General features: G+C 31.5%; 2 protein-coding genes across 2 annotated transcripts; one reads left to right on the forward strand and one right to left on the reverse strand.

Moving 5' to 3' along the window:
• Positions 1-4,247: 4,247 nt before the first annotated feature.
• On the forward strand, positions 4,248-8,763 carry LOC114165987 (UV-B-induced protein At3g17800, chloroplastic). The gene is made up of 2 exons (XM_028050635.1): positions 4,248-4,804; positions 7,752-8,763. The coding sequence occupies exons 1-2, from the start codon at positions 4,416-4,418 to the stop codon at positions 8,533-8,535; spliced, it is 1,173 nt and encodes a 390-aa protein (XP_027906436.1). The 5' UTR covers positions 4,248-4,415; the 3' UTR covers positions 8,536-8,763.
• Positions 8,764-14,940: 6,177 nt separating this feature from the next.
• Positions 14,941-15,845, reverse strand: LOC114167604 (MLP-like protein 43). Its single transcript, XM_028052710.1, has 2 exons — positions 15,590-15,845; positions 14,941-15,450 (listed from the first exon to the last, which is right to left on the reverse strand). Exons 1-2 carry the CDS (start codon positions 15,774-15,776, stop codon positions 15,179-15,181), a joined length of 459 nt encoding a protein of 152 aa, XP_027908511.1. The 5' UTR covers positions 15,777-15,845; the 3' UTR covers positions 14,941-15,178.
• Between the last annotated feature and the right edge of the window lie 4,652 nt (positions 15,846-20,497).

The following is a 20,497-nucleotide window of genomic DNA, read 5'->3' on the forward strand; positions in this document are numbered from 1 at the left end:
AGAGGATGGAGGTCAGGTTGATGTGCCTGTAGAAATTGTAATCGAGGAACATGGAGGTGAGGTTGATGTGCCTGTAGAAATTGTAATTGAGGAACATGGAGGTGAGGTTGATGTGCAGGTGGAAGTTGAAAATGATGGAGGTGTTCAGAATGAAGAACACAAAGATGAAGGTGAGGTTGATGGGCAGGTGGAAGTTGAAAATGATGTAGGTGTTTAGAATGAAGTAGACAAAGATGGAGGTGAGGTTGATGGGTAGGTGGAAGTTGAAAATGATGGAGGTGTTCAGAATGAAGAAGACAAAGATGGAGGTGAAGAAGATGTAGATAAGGATGATGTAAGTAGCTGTAGTGATTCCATAGGGGATAGTTTTGTTGAAGAGGATCTACTTGATGTCAGTATCCATACTTATGAAGATCAAGATGATTCTTGGGACGGTGATGGTCGTGGTTCAGTCAATTTTGGTGGAGTTAGTGGTGGAGTTAGTGGTGGAGTTAGTGGTCAAAATAATCATGCAGCTGATAGGGGCTTATCTGACATTGACTGGGCATCTGAAAGTTTGAATAGTGTTGAGTACAGTGACTGTTCTGGAGATGACAAAGATAGTTATGGAAACTTTGGTATATTTTCAATGCCCAAAAGTATGGAAGGCTACAAATGGGAGGTGGGGACATACTTCACAGAAAAAGAGGAGTTTGTGGAAGCAATAAGAACTTATGGTGTGCACAATGGAAGGAAATTAAAAATCTTTAGAAATGACAAACGAAAGATCTGTGTGAAGTGTCTTGTAGCAAAAGGAACATGTAAGTGGTATGCTTATTGTGCATATAAGGCTGCTCAAAGTACTTGGCAGCTAAGACGAATTATAAATGAACATACCTGCAATAGGGAGTTCAATATCAGGATGATAACATCTAAATGGTTAAGTCAGAGATTAGAAAAAAACATAAGAGATAATCCTGATATTAAACTTACTAATATTAAAAACAGAGTTGGAAGAAAATGGAATATTGGAATCTCCAGGGCAACTGCGAATAATTATACCTATATTATAATAAAGTTTGAAATTTATCATAAATTTTATGTCTAACTAATTAAAAATTTAAAAATATTTATAGTAAAAATATATAAAAATTAACAAATGCGGTAAACACTATTGGTACACTTTGTCCCTTTCATAAGGGCATTGTGCAAGGCCCTCTTTTTCAGCCCCAATGTTTAAGAGCTGCCCCAAACATCTAATGGGCCTAAGGGCTGGCCCATAGGGTGTCCAAGGCCCTAAAGCAACCTAACCCTTCCATTCTGAATTCATTTGCAAAGATCAGTGCCCTTACTCCTCTTCATTTCTCCTCACAGAGCTCTGCTAGGGTTTAATCCTAATCTCGATCCAGTGAGCTCAGTTTTGTCTTCTAGCTTCGTGTAAGTATTCTACAACTCATACCTCGCTTTTCTGTTCGTATGTTCATATTTATAGTTAGAGGTTTTGTCATAGGCTTATGTTAAAACTCGCTTCACTATTCTCTTCCAGCTCGTTAATCTGTCCCTGGAGCTATTGTGTTCCCCTGTTGGAGTCGAACTCTTCTTCTAGCCCTTTCCAGGTAAGGGGAAGTTAGGGTTTACTGTTTTATTGCGTTTTCCGACCTGCTTTGGTTTTAAATCGTGAGTTTGATGTTTGGTTGCCATTAAAATTGTTTGGGAGTTGTTAAAAACATGGTTTGGTCCGATGGGATGCAGGTGCCTGCGTGAACAGTGGCGGGTTCTGGTTTTCTCGCCCAAACGAGTGTGTCTCGCTTAGGCGAGATTAGCAGTAACTCGCCCAGGCTGCTTGTGCGAGCTGTCGCTCAGGCGACGAGCTCCTGTTTTAAGCGAGAGCTCATCTCGCTCAGACGAGGAGGTCTCGCCTAAGCGAGAGGGCGCGACAGTGCCACTGTTCCTGATTCGAGCCCTCGCCTAGGCGAAGGGAGCTCGCCTGAGTGAGGGAAACCTCTCGCCTAAGCGAGGCCCTTCTGCCTGAGCGAGGGGCTGGGCGATGGGTATGTTTGCTCTTTGGTTTCTTTGTTTTTGGATATTGATCATATGTTTGGACTGATTATGCCTTTTAAATTATGAATTGAGTGACCTTGGGTGAATATGATGAATTATGGTTTATGGCTTATGAGTTTAACATGATTTGAGTATGATGTGTGTATGGAATGATTCATGGGCTAAAGATGGTGAATTATGGCATGGTTTTGGAATGGAAATTTATTGGAGGCTGGTTATAAATGTTGGCATGAGGATCATATGCATGGCTAGTACATGTTGGATGGTTAGACATGAATTGTATGTGGTTAGGACGTAATTCCTTGAAATCTCTAGGTGAGATTTCAGGGTGGTGCCTCAGTTGGTCGAGACGTAATTCCATGACCCCTGTTAGTGGGAGTTCATGGTGGTGCCTCATCTATATAATTTAGTAAGATTCAAGGTAAGGTTGCATCCTGACGCTCTAAGGAGTCAGTTAGTCTCACATAGAGCGAATTGACTCTTGTGGTGAGAGTAGCAGGAGGCCTGAAACTTATTAAGGGCTAACCTTGTGTGGGGGGGATTGAGACATTGTAATACTTAGCTCGGGGGTGAGTAGATAAATCCACCACAAGTGCAAGCATCCGCTAAATCCGACTAAATTATACGTATCCGGATGAGTCGTGTCTGAGTCGTAGTGTATTTTCTGAAAGGTCATAACATATTTGGTTGACATATACTGCCTAGACTGTGATATAGCATGTAATTGTATGATAAACTGTTTTATACTCTAGCTTACCCTTTTGCTTGTTTGGTTGTTTTGTATGTGGTTCTTCTCCTTTTGCGATGATCATCAATTTATTGATGTGAGCAGATGCGAGAGGTACTCGAGGTCAACAAGGAAGGGATGATTCCGCCGTATAGTCTACCTGGACTGGACTTCTTTTTATTTGAGCTTTTTCCTAGGGCTATGACCCATGTACTATTTTGTCCTTTAGCACATTATCATCTGCTGTTAAATTCTTGAACTTATTTCTGTATTGGCAACTTGGTGTGTCTTTTTCCCTTTCGAGTATTTTGGATAATTATGTGGAGTGACGCTATATTCCGGATCTTCGTCTCTTATATTATATGTGTGACATGTCTTTTAATTAAAGTATTTATTTAAATGGGGTATTATACATTGCTTATTGGTTGCGGTGTAATTTTTTTTTAGAATCAGTGTGGCATTATATTATTTTATTTTATGTAATGTTGTTTTCTTTATAATTTTTTATATACAATAAATAAATTTTTTAAAATTTTTAGTAAATTACAGTGATTTTTCTATTTTTTTATTCCAAAATTGACATACACATAGAGTGTCCTTTTCCATATATATAAAAAAATAAACAATATACCATTCCATTTTGTATGCGAAGGAAAAGAAAATACTTTTGTCCTCCTATTTGATTCTATATTTAAGGTCGTAGAATAAGAAGTAAGAGATGCATGTATTATTTAGATTTTATGTCCTAATTTTCTAACATTTGATTAGGAAGGGAAAATCCATTTGAAAAGGAAAAAAGAATCTGACAATAACTTTTTTATGGCAAAAAACAAAACCAAAAGGACCAAAATTAAATTATATATTTATTAAATTTCCATTTACACAATGAATAAATAAGTAGTAGTAGTTGTATTATTTTACAAGCAATGATCAGTGCCTTGTTTGGGACCACACCCATGACAAAACAACTGTCCACTAGAAAACGCACTTATCACTTATCAACAACAAATTCTGACCCTTCCTTACCGCAAAAGTCTCAGAAACCCTATCCGTTGCATAAACCAAGATATTTTAATACAATCAATAGATATAGTTGCTACTTAACTTTCTCCAATACTACACAATTTCATCTTTTAAATATTATAATATGATTTAATGTCAAATCATTAATTTAAAAAATTCATTATTAAATAATAAAATTAATTTGAGTATCAGTCATTAAGTGTATCAATTTGACTTCTTATTATTGAAACTTTTATGCATGATGAGTCATGATCCTTCTTTTTTTTCTATTGAAGAGTTAAATTAAAATTACCTCATAAGTTGAAAAAACAAAATCCAAATTGGCATTTTAACAAAAAAAGAAAAAAATACCTAAGATATTTTATCAGAAAAGGAAAAAGAAAAAGAAAAAAGATACCCAAGATATTTTAGTTTACTTCTCTTCACTTGTGAATTGAAGAATCTTATCTCAACCTGTTATTGCAGTACTCAAACAATACATAACCAAACCAACTTTGTTTAACACAACAACACATCACAGTGACACCAACCACTCTCTTTCTCTTTTTCTCTCTCTCACACACACACAAATTCTCTCTAATCTTGTTGCTTCATTCATCAATTCAACTTCTCTGTTGTTTGTTTGATGGAAAACTGTCTCATCCACCACCACCATCACACACTCCTCACTCTACCATCATCATCTCATAAACCCCACTTCAGATTCTTCACAAGGCCTGATTTTGGTGGCGGTGGTGGTGCTTTTCCTGTTTCTTCCTCTTGTTTGTCACACCACAGGCGTAGACCCTTCATCAGAGCAAGTGCTGGAGCCACCCCATGTGAGTTTAGCAGCCTGAACTCTCCTTTGGAGCCCCGTTCCATGGTGGGGAAGTTCCTCAGTGGCGTGCTTCAGAACCACCCTCAGATGTTCCATGTTGCTGTTGGGGAAGAGCTCAAGCTCTTGGCTGAGGATCGTGATGCGGCACATGCTCGCATGGTGCTTGGTTCTGTCACTGATGAGGCCTTGCTGCACAGGTTGGTTGGTGGATTATAAGGTTTTTTATACCCTTTATTTTATTTTTTCCTTTTGGAAGTTGTTTTGGTGTGATTTATGAAGTTTGAATTTCATGTGGCTTGTTGGGGATTTTGGCATGTTATTAGTCAAATTGTATTTAAGGATTCTATTCTGTCATGAGTTTACATGAAAATCTGATCTGTGCTGAGGTTTTAAATTGTGGTTGCGGCGGTTTCATCCTTGATATTGCGAGAAAGTGCTGATAAAAGTGGCTGATGTGGCGGAGACCCAGAAAACTTGATGAGATACTTGATATTGGGGGAAATTGGTGATAAATGTGGCTGATGTGGCGGAAACTGCAAAAACCTTTGTTTTGCGTCCATAATTGTTGTTCTGGACCACTCTTTACAATCTTCACATGTTACTTTATGATATGTGTGACTTCAATGAGGAAATTTTGGTCATTCAATGTGTAAAGTTACGAACCTTGCATCTGGGGTTTTGTTAATAGATGTATGTGGATGCGTAAGTGCGGTAAACAAATTGTGTTTTCCTGATTAATTAGGGGGGGTTTATCTTGTTTTTTGGGTAAATTTCTTGATTTTATCTTAAAGGGAAAGAACTTTGAACTCAATTTTCTAGACATGCAGTGAACTAACCATACTGTGAACCTTAATTAGCTTCATTTGATTTCTTTTGTGGTTTACATGTTTTACTTTTGTAGATAAAACACCTTTTTTGGAGTGTAAGGGAAACTATAACTGATCCATAAAAGATGTTTTAAGCAACAGAGAAAACAGGAAAGATTGGTTGGAAAAGAAAGAATCAGGAAGGCAGCTTATCTCAGATGGAAAATCTTAAAACATTCATACAAAGAATGCTAAAGAAGCCTTCAAAAATGAAGACCTTATCCTGTTAAAAAATTTCATGACCAAGTGATGTTCTTGAAGATGCTAGCATGACACTCCAAATCTCTAATCATATAGGGCTTAGCTTGTAGTGCAGTTTCGTAACAAAGTTCTAGCTTACAGATTTTACCTTTGTAGCTGAGCATTTGAACCAGTCCAAGATAAAGAATGTAATTATTATCATCGAGAACTACTGAACTTTGTTCTACGGGAAAGTAAAAAGCTTAGACATAGTGTCTTGCTGCTACTGAGCTAGAATGGTAAATGGTACTCACCAGGGAATGCTTGGCCAGAGACATAATCAATGGGATGGGTCTAATACGGATCAAGAATTTATGTTTACCGGAAAATTCAGACAAAATTCACTGTTTTTATGATTCTAATGATTCCTAAAGCAGTGAATAGCTTCTGGGTCCTGGTAGAGGCTGAGGAACAATAATAGGAATTGTCATTTCAGGTAACCTAAGTTTGGCATACAATGGTCTCTACACGGGGTTCATAGAGAGGCCTGTTTCGGGTTTTTTCTTTTTCTTTTCTTTGCAAGGTAACACAGGAGACTGTACGCAAAATACAATCACAATGTTTTATAGCTGTCTTAACTCCGTAGTCATTATCAATTCAGGGATGAGTATAATAGTATTATCTAGTTTTACTGAATCAGAGATTGTGTTTTTGCAGCTTATATAGGACGTGAAAGGTACAGCAAATAGTTCAATGAACATGTGATTGTCTTCTTGTAACTTAGTATTTATCCTCCTTCCACCAAATGATGTATGTATTTTGGAAAACAAGCTTTTATGGAACCATAGAACATTTGTATTATAGAACTGTCACATTTTACGTGGGTTGTCAACAGGTTATTTTGGTTAAAATTTTCTAAGCGCTTGTAAACATATTAGAAGAGCTTGCCAACTATATATTGATATCTGCCATGCATGTTTTCCCGCCTTATTTTCTTATGTATTAATATAAAATATTAAAAACTTCAGAGATTTCACTCTATTAGAAATTGTGCTGCATCCACCATTTGTTTGATGTTCTGTTGGTAGCACAATTGGACATTTCCTTTCTGACTTTCTTTTATTTTCTTATGATTGTCTTCAAATCCCCAAATTGTGACCAGCATTCTGTTTGTCAATCTTATAATCCGAGAATAGTTTAGCATCAAGGACTAGTTTTTGGTTCATACCTTAATGCCTTGGCTCTGGACATTCTTAAACGGAACATCCAAAAATAGAGCCATTGTGTCATTGCATTCATTTTACAAATGATATAATGATAGTTGATGAATCAAGAAAAGTACTAAATTTGAACTTCATTGTAGAGTGAACAAGCTTTCGTATCAAGTTTATTTTGATCAAGTAGGAGTAAGGCAAAGCCTAAGGAATGTAAGGTCAGTAAGATCTGGATTCATGATCGTTTGGAGAGGTGAAAACTATGGATTGTATCATACCACAACTTGCACGGTTTGGTCATCATTCCTGGTCTATAGCTAAACCAAACTTTCTCGGATCCTTCTTGATTGTTTTGCACTCCCTAACATTTTGTGGAGAACTATTTGTTCCAAAAAGTAGTGGCCTTTTTCCTGTTACACATAGAGATTTAGAGGCTGACAAATCAATGGTTACATGATTTTAAGTTGGAGATTTAAAATCTTCTTATCTGTTGACAATAAAGCTTCTCACTTCTTAATGGGAGCAGAGGATAGCTGACAACTTTTGGCTCCCTCGGAAACCTTCAAATACAATGTACTAGCTTTTATGAGATTTTAGATGCTTGAACTTTTGCTGACGGCCATTTCCTTTCACCACTTTGACCTGAATTGCCCTGTAATATTTTTTACATTGTTTTAATTGGAGTTAAATATTGATGGTCTTTTCAGATATGAAGCAGTATCTGCATGATTAAATGAATCCAGGTATTGCCTGGCATCAAGTCATGCGTTGGAATGAAATAAACAGAACAGTTAAACCTTCGTCTTAAATTCCTCAGTAGCTGCATAACAAACTTGTAGATATCCATTGAAAAGATGTTGACTTGAACCTTTTCTGAATGTCAGGAGGATTGCACAACTAAAAGAGAATCAATGTCAAATTGCTGTAGAAGATGTTATGTACTTGCTGATTTTTTACAAGTTTTCTGAGATCAGGGTCCCTTTGGTACCAAAACTTTCTAGTTGCCTTTACAATGGCAGGCTAGAGATATTGCCTTCTAAGGACTGGGAACTAGAGTCTATTCATAGCTTGGAAGTTTTGGATATGATAAGGGAACACATAACTACTGTAACTGGCTTGAAAGCAAAATCTAGTGTAACTGAGTGTTGGGCAACAACCCAAGTTAGACAATTCTTACTTGCCCGAGTTTATGTTGCCTCCATATTATATGGTTACTTTTTGAAGTCAGTTTCATTGAGGTACCACCTAGAACGAAATCTATCTTTGGCTGACCATGATATTCACCTTGGTCATAGGACTTCCCTTATGTGTTCTTATGGATTAAAAGATGCCATCTTTGGCCACTTGAGTAACATGCCATCCTTAGGGCAAGGGTTAATCAGGCCAGAAGAGGAGGTTGAGGACTTAAAATGTTATGTTATGAGCTTTCATCCTGGATCATTGCAGAGATGTGCCAGATTGAGATCTAAGGAGGCTGTGAATTTGGTTGGTAGTTATAGTTGTGCACTCTTTAACAACAATGAATCAGGTTCGTTTGAGAATGATGATGTTATTTTGACTTCATTTTCTAGCTTGAAGAGACTAGTCTTGGAAGCTGTTGCCTTTGGATCTTTCCTGTGGGAGACAGAAGATTACATTGACAATGTCTATAAGCTTAAGGAAGACTAAGTAGTGTAAGGGCACTAGTAGCCAAAATATTTCTGAGTTGTGAAGCGAATTCTCCTTGTATATAGAGTGAGTTTTGGAGTTATGTTTATATTGTATATATAGTACACCTTTACTCTATATAATGTAAAGCTCTAGTGCTTGCACTTTCTAAGTTGATAGATATTTTGAACAGTACAAAGTTGTTTGGATCAATATCTTTTGAATATTTACCAAGTTTTTACATTATCACACTAGAGAAAAGAACTTTGCAATTCCTCGTTTGCACAGGATTAGAATTAGTTTCCTTAAGTTCTTTTTGTATTGTTCTTCAATCAAATTGAAATTTCATTCAATGCAAATGTTTATTATGCAGATTGCTGAGGTGAAACTTCAGTTTTGATTTGATAATGATACCAAAAACACTTCTGGAAATGAATACAAGTTTTTTCATTTACATGAATGTCTTGACACAGGTTGCATATAATACTGCAGAAGTTATGCATCTTCAAGTTTAGAATTGTTTATGTTTGAACTCCTCTAATAACGTGTGCCTCCAGGGATGAGTTAGTGAAGCTTAAGAGTTCAACAATTCTTTCACATGTCATGGTGAAACTTATCAGTATTTCCATTACTTCAAGTAATATGGACTTGTTTGATGAGAAGATGATTCAGTTTTTTCCTTTTTTACTTTTATTAATAATCACATAAATGTCACTTTAATTTTACTATGATTTTACTTGTTTACAGATTTTTCTACTAAAATTTTTTCTGAGGATTAACTGAAGGTCTATACTGTCTCAAACTCAAGGTCTAAACTGTACACCATTAGTGAATAAACAGTGATTTTCACAGGCACTACATGTATGGTGGAATTGCTTCAAAATCTTTACTAAAGAGTGATTCATCTGAAGTTAAGTATTTGATTTTTCATTGTGTTTATTTTTAATTATTCCTTACAAATATTCCAAGAAGATGTACATAACAACTAATCTATGAACTTATTGCAAGCATATTTTTGTAACCAAATGGCCAAAGCAATAGTGTATTTCTCATATTAAACATTCATAGAATTGTAACTTTTACATTCTTGAAAAATCCAATATTATGTTATAGTAAACCTTTTAGATGCTTTTATTTTTCTTGGTCAAATCTTCCTCCATCAAGCTTTTGATGCAGTGTTGGTTTTTCTAAGGACCTTATTGTTGAAGATGATAATGGAAGTAATAAATTTGCTAGGCCTTGCAGTGTTTGGATCTTCTTAAAGAGGGCATCACATGATCAATATTTGTTACTGGATATTTGGTTGTGATTCTTGCAGGAATTAAAGATCTCGTTTGAAGATTGTTTGAAAGATCAATTTGACAGAGTATTTAAGAGAGTTCACCAAATTTGTAGTTTTTAATGCATTTAATTTAATGATAGGAGTTTTGTTTTAAAAAGTGTTTTTCTAACATTTTCTAAAGATCATTGTACATAATTTTTTCTCAAGTTTTTGTTCTGTAAGAAAAAATAGTTAGCACTTGAGCACCGACTAAATAGTAAATCACACTTTTAATAATCTTTATTAATAGAGACACATTTAGTGTCAATTCATATAAATAGGATTTTATTTAATTTTAATTATTTAATATTTATTTTATTCTCTTATAAATTATAAGATTTTATAAAATTGAGTTAGAATTAAATCTACTGCTCAAACAATTTAATATATAACTCTTTTAAACTAAAATGACCTTTTTTCACTATTTTCTTTATTAAGATAGAGGAATTAAAATATAATCCCATCTCATTAAATTATAAGGTGATAATCTTATTTCTTGTTGATATAAATTCTCTAATAATTTATATTAAAAGTTAATTCTAAGAAATCGACGTTAATAAAACCTTTTTATTAAAATTGTTGAACAAACTCGTAAATAAAAAAAAATGATTATAATTTTCATTGCAAACTTAATCATACTACAAAATACATATGAAGTAATGGATGTCTTCATTTTTATTAAACATTCTTTCCACTAAAAACTATTTGTAAATATTTAACCAGAATCCATGAACATAATACACTACAATAAAAATCACTTTAGACAACAACATAAAATTATGATTTAAATTATAAAAACCATGGTCTAAAGATTAGACCACATTTTTAGATGTAGTATAGGTGAGTGTGGTGATAGGTAATAGACAACGATTTTTAGTACGACAATGTTTTTGAAACCGTTGCTTAAAATCCTTACAATAGACAACAATTTTTCAGATTGATTTTAGACCTCACTTATATTTTTAGACCACATTTTTAATGGTTTTGTCCACATAGTTTAAAGCAACAGTTGTATAATCATGGGCTTTCATGATATTTATACAACATTTATAAAAATGTTGTTTATTATATGTTTAGGCCATATTTATTTAGTCGTTATCTAATTTAGTGTGGTCTAAACTACAAAATGTTGTAATGATATAATTATGTATTATAATATGAGAAAAGAAGATATTAATAACATAATTGAAGAAAATACTAAGAAAGTCACTTTCTATTAATATTTATTTTATTAACAAGTATCTAAATTGTCAGTTTTTTTAATTTGAATTTTTTCTTTTTCACTTTTTGTTGTCACATATTTCTAGATAAATAATTTACGCTTAAATCATAATTTATATTTAAATTATTAACTCTTTTTAGTATAATTATTCAATCATTTAATATAATTTTTAATTATTTAATCTATTATCCAAAAAATACATTTTTATCCATGTTTATTTTGTTGACAAATATTTAAATTCTCAGTTTTTTGTCATTTGAAACTTTTTATTTATTTATTTTTTGTTGTCACGTGTCTAAAAAGAGATAATTTTTGTTTTTATCCATGATTTATATTTAAAATTAATTTTTTTATAATTACTTGATCATTTAATATAATATTTAATTATTTGGTTATTTAATATATTTTACGTTTATTTCAGAAAATAATACAATTTAAATAAATTAATTATTTTTTCTATACTACTTTTTTCTTTTATGATATTTCATTACTTAGTCTTTGAGAATTAAAAAATAATATCTTAAGAGTGATAATTTTAAATAATGAGATCTATTATTTTAATAATATAACCATAATTATAAATAGAAATTTCATAAAAAATCTCATTATTTAAAAACATCTTATCTATCTAAAAACCTCTTTTTTAGAGTTCTTTCATCTCTTCAAGTTTCTTGACTTTGTAATCATCTGTTTGAAAACTAGAGACTGCTTGTGTGATCCTCGCATTGAGATCTTCAAATTCATCCGATCGATTTCTCAAATTGAGTAAATTAAATTTCAGCTCATCATTTGGTGTGTTTTTATCATCTTGCATGTGTATCTCTTTGAGATTGCATATGACTCTATTGTCTTCTGTTTGATTCTCTATTGATCAAGGATCTTGAGGATATGATTTGATCATTTTGTGGTGTATCTGTGTGTAGATAGAGTACCTTGGAGCTTAGGGAAGGTTGTGGTGTTTTTAGAGCCAATCCAACTTTACTCAAGTAAAGGAAGCTAATTAGACTTTGTTTGTCTTGTATGAATATTGAATTGGTTTGACTTTCTTAGATTTGATGATGAAATTTGATTTTTAACATGAAACTATGTAGCAAATTGGTGTTGATTCTAATGTTGACTGTTTGATTGAATATGTGTAATTGATAATGTGCTTAGATTCCTTCATGATGGTGTTTTATGTAAATGGAACTCTGGTGTGACTTGGGAAAGTGTAAAATCCTTAAGTTAATTATCTGGACTTAGAAACGCATAATTCTACAGAATTGGAATTTGCACAATTATGCAAAAATTTTGTTCTGCAGAATTTTGTTCTACAGAATTATGCAGACTCCTTGGGTGAGTTATGCGTTAGGGGCTCCCTCATTTGGGAGTCGTTAGGCAAGCATAACTTGTTGGGCGAATTAAGGGGATTACTTTTCCTAGAGTCCCAGTGGTAAATTTGTTGAGCGAGCAATCTCGTCGCTAGTCGAAAGTGTAGTCTTCGTGCAACGAAAAGATGTGCTTGTTGGGCGAGTTGATCAAACTTAAGAAAGACTTGCTAATTTATTTTGGAAAATGTTGTTTAATATGGAGATAAATGTTATTGATATTTGAACTAGTGATATGTTTGTGAGCATGGAAAGTGGCTAAGCAAATGAATTTCAAGGGAAATTCTAGTATGATGGTGTTTTAGTGTATGCCTTGATATAATAGATGTCTAGTTAGGAAGGTATTCTGAACTCTAATAATCGTTCACACTCATATAGAATAGAATGAATTATGTGGTGAGAGTGACATGAGATCCTAGTCTTGGAACGTATTGGGCCTAAGACATTATAGGATTAGTCTTATGTATGGTTGGCTGATAACCCCTTTGGTCTAGACTTTCCAAAGTTTAGAAACCATCATAGGTGCATACTTTCTTAGAATTCTATATCAAGTGCATCATCCAGATAATCAGTCTTGAGTCAATTGATTTGTATAATTTGATATAGTGGTGTGATTTATATTATATGAGTATAATGTTTATGTGTGATATAATTGGATATGAAAATGTTTTAAAAATTTTAGCTTACCCTTCTCTTGGTTGTTGTGTTTGTTTTCTTGGTTGCTTTCTTTTGCAATGATCACCGAATGGTGAAAGCAGAGGAGCCTATAGGTGTGGAGACCAGAGTGATGGATGAGAGTATGAGGGCTTAGTAGTCCTAGAATTCAAGTTGCATATATCCACTTTATTTTGATGTGTTGTTTATAATATATTTATAGTTATTTCTTTTGGATAACTGTATAAGTATTTTATACTCCTTAACTATCTGTTTTGTGTTATTAGAATATCTAATATTTTATTTAGTAGTTATGTTATTAAATGAGATGTTACATAATCATTTAATAAAATTAAATTTAAAAAATATATTTTAATTTTATTTTGTAAAATACTATCATTTAAAAAAATAATAATAATAGTTTTATTTTAAAAAACTATCAACAATAAACCATATTTATATTAAGTTATAATATAGATATTTTTTATCATTGAATATTCCTCATATCTTATATCTTACTGTGTAATATTTAAATTGATATTACCTAATAAATAATTACATTGAACACATGTACGAAGGATTCTGTATAAATATTGTATTTAGTTGTTGATTTCAAAAGTTTAATATATATATATATATATTAATTTAATTTTTTTTACATGTGTTACTTCACATTTATGTTACATGACAAGGTCAGTGTATCGTGACAGTAGCAAGGTAATCTGGTACTGCCACATGGGTAGAGTCTTAATTTAGTCCCTACATTTATTTTTAAGATTCAATTTAGTTTTAATTTTTGTAAAAACGTAGCAATATTGTCTCTCTTTAAGTTGATAAAAAATTAATTTTGTATAAATTTTATGGTGATATTTTTACTAAAATTTACATTTTCATTAAATATTTTTGGAAATATATATTTAAGTATGTATTTTTAATGAATATATACTTTACGTATTTTTGTATGGCTTATCCTTTGTGTTTTTTTAGATGCTATATCTTTTGTAATTTTACAAAATCTACTATTTACATCTTTATATACATATCGACTTTCTTAACCTATAAATAGATTTTCAGGTTGATTCTATTCAAAATTTAATTATAAAATTAAAAATGTTATTATATTTTCCTCAAGCACTAAATATTTTTTAATATAATACATATTTAAATATATTTCAACATGATATATTTACTAATGTAAAAGGTAGAAACATGTCGTGGTACAATCTATGATAGAGCCTACGGTTGAGCTTGTGGTTCAATTTTGTATGATGCAACATGGTGTGGTACAACTTATTGCTCGGTCATAGTCTGAGTCAGTGCTGGTTAAGCATGATAATATTATGTTGTGAATAAATATTCTATTGTTAAGAATCTAGATGGTGGTGTTCTAATAGAATCTGGTTCCTTGGGTAGTATGTCTTTTTTTGTGGATGTTACTCTCATTGTCAATAGTTTGTAGGGTTTACAATAATTATATTCAACTCATAATAGTTCTTATGCAATTTCTAATTTTTTGATGTCTAAGGAAACTCATTTTAAAAAGAAATTGACAATAACTTCTAAATGGACTAATATGCTTGATCAGAAGATTATAATACCAGAGAAGATGATGAGCTAATTTAAACTACAAGAAAACCTGGTAGGAATAGGTTAAAGAATGTTTCTATTATGAATTGGTCAGTAACATTATCTACCTAAATTTTGCTTACCAAAGAAATTGGTTTCTAGATTGGTTTCTAAATAATTAATTAGAAACTAATTTAATGACTAATTTACAAGTTCACTATAGAATTGAAATTTATGCTTAAAGTCCAACTCTTAACGATGAACATTATAAAAAAAAAGTGACAAAAGAATATATATTTTTGCACGAATAATAAATATGGATTATATTGAACACTTGAACATACAATAATCAGGTTCACATGACCCACATGCATATCCAAGTTTATTCCACACAAAGGAAGGGTCTACATAACCATCCTTTGTCAAACTCCACACAGATATATATTGTTATACATATAAGCACTTAACAAGGCTAAGGCCATTGTTTCTTCTTCTTCTTATTATTATTTTAATTTTGTGCTTAACTTTTTGGAGCTATGCGATGCGAAGATGAGCATCAATGTGTCTAGTGAATGTGTGCAGGTATTCGACGTAGCCATAAGGAGGATCAACTTCCTCACTAACCCTCTCATATTCAACGGTCCATATGATAATAGCACCACCACTGTTCTTATGAATTGTTTGAAATACGAACTTGAAGAGCTTGAACTGGGGATCAAGATCTCCATCGAAAAGCTTGTACGTGATTCTTTTGTTTGCTTCATCAACACATTCAATACTCTCCAGACATGTTGTCACCTTACCCTCTGTTCTTTCTCAAAATCAAAAACCGATATCACAATTATGCAACAGATAAAGAAATCAACTTACACTATGGTATAAATATTAGTAGTTAGTATTTTTTCAGTGGAGAGTTCTTAACAAGATTATTAGAAATTTCGTTACCTATGGTATAAGTCCAGTGTTTGATGGAGTCGGTGTGGTGCCAGTCTTCACCACGATGCAGCTTGGTTCCATGGACTCTATCACTAAGGTTTTGAACATGGTGGAGTTGCGTTGAAAAGAGGTTGAACCACTTTGCAGCAGTTGCATGAACCCCAATTTCAGAGGTGATTTTACCAGCAAGTGTCATGATGATGAATGAAGAAGGAAGTAGTAGAAGAAACAAATGAACAGAGAAAGATGGAGATTATGAATTGTATTTCCACCATATCCCTCTTATATAGAGCATAATTTATCAACTCCTCCAAACCAATTAAACTATGGGGTCCATTTTCAAAAGGAAATTCCTAATCAAATTTTACTTTCAAACTCCAAACATAGAAATATATATATATATCCCAAAAGATAAGTGTGTAACCAAAATTGTAATTTTGGTATCTTATGATATGATTTTTCATTAGCAATAGGTCTAACTATTTAAGTTAAAAGATCACTTATTTTTTTCTAAAATTATACTAGATGTACTTACTTTTTCTTTAGTTTTAAAATTAGCATTTGGTAAAATAATCTTAATTTATTTTCTAATTTTTAAGTACAAGTTTATCTCAATTATGTTTTTAATGATTAATACTCCTTTTTATATATTTTTAACAAATGACGCTTATTTTTTTATTTAAAAATGCCATATTAATTTACATTTAAAAACAATATGAAAATATAAAAAAATTATTATATTGGCAAATAAAATAGGAAGTGGCAATTATTAAAAACATAAAGAAGTTATACTTTAAAATCATGAAGAAAATGAATATTCATTTTAAAAATACCCAGGAATGGCTATTGTTTTACAAAAGGAATAAAGAAGAAGAAGAATATATATTTTAAAATTAAAGGAGATATAAATGTCATCTAATATAATTTTTGAGAAGTGACAATAATTTTTATTTTTTATTTATAATTTTTGCCACTCGATATGTAATATTTAACATTATATTTGCTTTGCTTCAATGTGGTTTGTCACTTTTATAGAAAATTGTTGCTTAAGAAAGGGGAAGAGGACTGATTTGTGAAATGGTAAAATAATAAAAAATAAGGATCGTGCTATAAAATTGTTAATATTTTAATGAAACGAGGAGAATGATAAATTCCTTTTATCCAGAAAAAAGGATCATGAAAACATGTAACTTAAAAGATGAGAGCAAATGATTCATCTTTTTATACGAGAAGTACTGGAAATCGACCCATCAATCACTGCATCATTACGAATTGTGGTTGGTTTATGAAAAGAAGGAGAAAAACTTTATAAGATTTATGTCGTAGACAATGTGGATGTGAATATGACCTAATACATTCTAAACACGACACATTAGTTAGTGTGTATTTAGAACCGTAAATAATTCTTAGGCATAATAAAATTGATTTATGAAATAAAAATAAATAAAATCTTAGTAATTTGAAAAGAAAATTGACTCATACAGTATTGCAGTGGGCTGCTGTGATAGCTTTGAGAAACAGTCAAGACGAATATATTGATTTGTTTTTTCAAGTGTACATAATTCTATTTGTATAGAGTTTTTTATTTTTAAAGGTAATCATTCATTAATCGGTTACTTTGATTTTAGTGAAAAGAGAAAGATATAGTTAATATATTAGTTTATCTACTACGATAAATATCTTTATTATCTACACGAGCACTTATTAGGTAATAAATATATTTTTTTAGATAATTTGAATTTATTTATGAATTATTTACGAATAAATTTTATAAGTATCATGTTAATAGCTAATTTTATTTATGAAAATAAGTTGTAAATAATTTACTTACGATTATTATTTATGAATTCGAAGTGTTCATAATTATTTATAAAAATATTTATTGAAAACTTTTTCACAAAAATTTTCGTAGATAACTTACCTCCATATTTTATAAATAATTTATCTACAAATATTTTCGCTGATAACTTAAATAAAAGAAAATCAAATAATTGTAAGTTATAACCCGATGTCTCTGCAGAAAAGCAAATAATTGTAACCGTCATTAGTTAATTTATAAGTTACTTTATTTTTTATAATTGGTTTCATCTTCTCATACTAATTTACATGGGTTTGTTTAGGAAGTTTAATTTTTTATGAAGTTTCATTTCATTATTTACATGGATTTAGTTTGATCTCATGCTTATGTTTCTTTTCTTAATTCTTTCTAGCAAATTTTCATGCGATGAGAAGTTTAAAATATCAATCTAATTGAAATCATAGTATATAATGACATCGAGCATAAACATAGAAGAAAAAAATGGGTTGAAAATTCTTAATAAAAATGAAAATATTGAAATCGATTAACTTATCCACTTGTTCTTGCTGTATTTTAGTGATGTTTTACTTTGCAGGGACATAATCAACGTACATCAAACAAATGTTTAAGAGTAGAAATTATTTTATCTTATTCTAAATATTTTAAGATTAAATATGTTTTTAGTTCCTGAATTTTATTGAAATTCATTTTTGTCTGAATTTTTTATACATTTTGATTCCAAACTTTAAATATAAATGGATACAATCTTTTTAACTCAATTATATAATATTTTTTTTGCATTTCCCAACTGACATTAAAGCGAGAACGAGTCAAACATTACAAATAACTCAAATGCTAGCATGAAACACGTTTGATACATAAAAAAATTTAACATAAACAAGTCTACCAATAACATACATTAATAAGATGGCTTTATCAATATAAATTAGACAAGTCTGTCTGTACCCAAATTAGAAAAGTCTATTAATTTATCAATATAAATTAGACGAGTCTATTACCCTTCTCCTTTCTGTGCTTTGTTTTTTTGTGGTGTTTTCTTTTTTTGTAATGATCATAAATTTTGTTGTGAGCAGACGAGGGAGCCCTTAATGATCGTTAGGATGGTGGAGATGCTACCGTTTAGATTAGGCATGTTGAATCTTGCTCTTTTGAGCATCTTTTGAAGAATTATTTATGTCTTTTATGCTCTAATGAGCAATCTTTTGCACAACTTTTTATGTCTTTAGTGGTGTTTCTCTTGGGTTGTTTTATGCCCACAATACTTTTGTTAATTCTAGTATATTTTGGATGACTATAATGGTTATTTCTAGTATACTTTCCTGTCTTTTGCTCTATTATATTATATTTATGTGATGTTTTATTTATTAGTTTTGAAATGGTTGAAATGCCAAAAGGGGGGGGGTGAATTGGCTAGTTAAAAATTTAGGCTATCTTTGAAAGCTAAAAACCACCTTTAATTGAATCAATTAGATCACCAAGTTAGGATGCAAAAGCTATTGGACTGTATACTTTCAATCGGTCAAAAACAGAGTTAATCGATTGATTTTACTCAACAGATTATGTTCTGGTATAATCAACCGATTAAACAAAAAAACAGTCGACTGAAAAACTGGAAAAAATGCAGAAATGCAGATTTGAGTTTTAAACCAGGAACAATGCAAACGAATGATCAAGATAGGTTCTAAATGATTATGCAAACATGCTTAATGCTGCAAATGCTATGAAAACATGCAAGAACATGAAAAAGATTATCAAAACATAAGTTCTTTAAACTTTAAATGAATATGCAAGAGAGAAAGGTTAGAGAAGAGATGAGATCATAATATTTTTATATTGGTTCACTCATACTTGAGCTACATCTAGTTTATCAAGGCAACTTGAGCTTGACTTTGCAAAGTATCCACCCTTACACTTTCAAAATATGCAAAAACCACACAAAAGACTCTTGAATCACACAAGAGTCACACCAACACAACAAGAACCTTCTTGTAGACCTGGAAAACTAGCAGGCACACACACAAAGTTTGAGAAAGATCAAATCTGAGTGGTAGCACAACCCAACCTACCACAAATCACCTTATCCAAGCTTCAAACCAAGCCAAAAGCTCCAAGAATTTATCCAAGATCAATCTTCAACAAATACAGTCTGAATGATCACGAAAGAGAGTTTCCACACGTTTCTGGAACAATTTCGCGCTAAAAAATGATCATAATAACTCTCTTTCGAAAATCACAGCTCTTATAGTCAAACTGTTACGAAATTCAACAGGTTGATTTCAATTGACTTACGTGAAATCAGTCGATTAAAAAATAAATCAACTGATTGAATTTGTTGCAGTTTAAGACTACTGCAACCAACCTTTTAACCTGTTGAAAAACCATTGAACAAATTAAAAGAGACATTTTAACCTATTGAAAAACCATTCAACAAATTAAAAAACACACCTAAGACCAAACACATCAAATTAATGCTACAAGGTCTACAATATGAATTACAAACTTCAAATACACTTTCTTAATGATGTAACCATGTGGAGAGCACACGCTCCAACCTTGATTGTAACATCTTGACCGGATATTACGGATTTAAAAAAAAATAAAGAAGTAAATAATCAACTTCATTTAATGAAATACTTTTTCCAAAAACGCAGGAAAATTAAAACTTTTATTACATCAACAATAATCTAAAAAAAATCCATAATTATAAACTCTATTATAATTATCAAAAGTTAAATAATATAAACGATTACAATTTATTTAAAATCATAAAATATAAAAATCCTGATAAAACTTCGCTTGAGAAAGTTTAGTTTGGAGCCATTGAGATTCAAACTTATAACCATGCCAATGTCAAATCAATGCACAACCACCCAACCAATTCATGTTTCATGATAAATCATAAAATTCTAAGATTATATTATCACTCAACATGATCAAGCATATTATTAAAAATAGTAATAATTAAATAACGCATAAATGGCATACATAAGACTTGAACCCAAGTTCTCTCACATAATCAAGTACCCTCAACCAATTGAGCTAATACTTTTCCACATCATATCAATCAATATTTAATTCCATAAAGGCTCCCACTACCC

This window comes from Vigna unguiculata, chromosome 10, assembly GCF_004118075.2.
Source record: "Vigna unguiculata cultivar IT97K-499-35 chromosome 10, ASM411807v1, whole genome shotgun sequence".
NCBI classification, from domain to species: Eukaryota; Viridiplantae; Streptophyta; class Magnoliopsida; order Fabales; family Fabaceae; genus Vigna; species Vigna unguiculata.

Coding starts and splice junctions, on each gene's coding strand:
- LOC114165987 (XM_028050635.1), top strand. CDS start 4,416: ATGGAAAACTGTCTCATCCACCACCACCATCACACACTCCTCACTCTA. Junction 4,805..7,751: donor GATGAGGCCTTGCTGCACAG/GTTGGTTGGTGG, acceptor TCTGAATGTCAG/GAGGATTGCACAACTAAAAG.
- LOC114167604 (XM_028052710.1), bottom strand. CDS start 15,776: ATGACACTTGCTGGTAAAATCACCTCTGAAATTGGGGTTCATGCAACT. Junction 15,451..15,589: donor ACACTGGACTTATACCATAG/GTAACGAAATTT, acceptor GAGAAAGAACAG/AGGGTAAGGTGACAACATGT.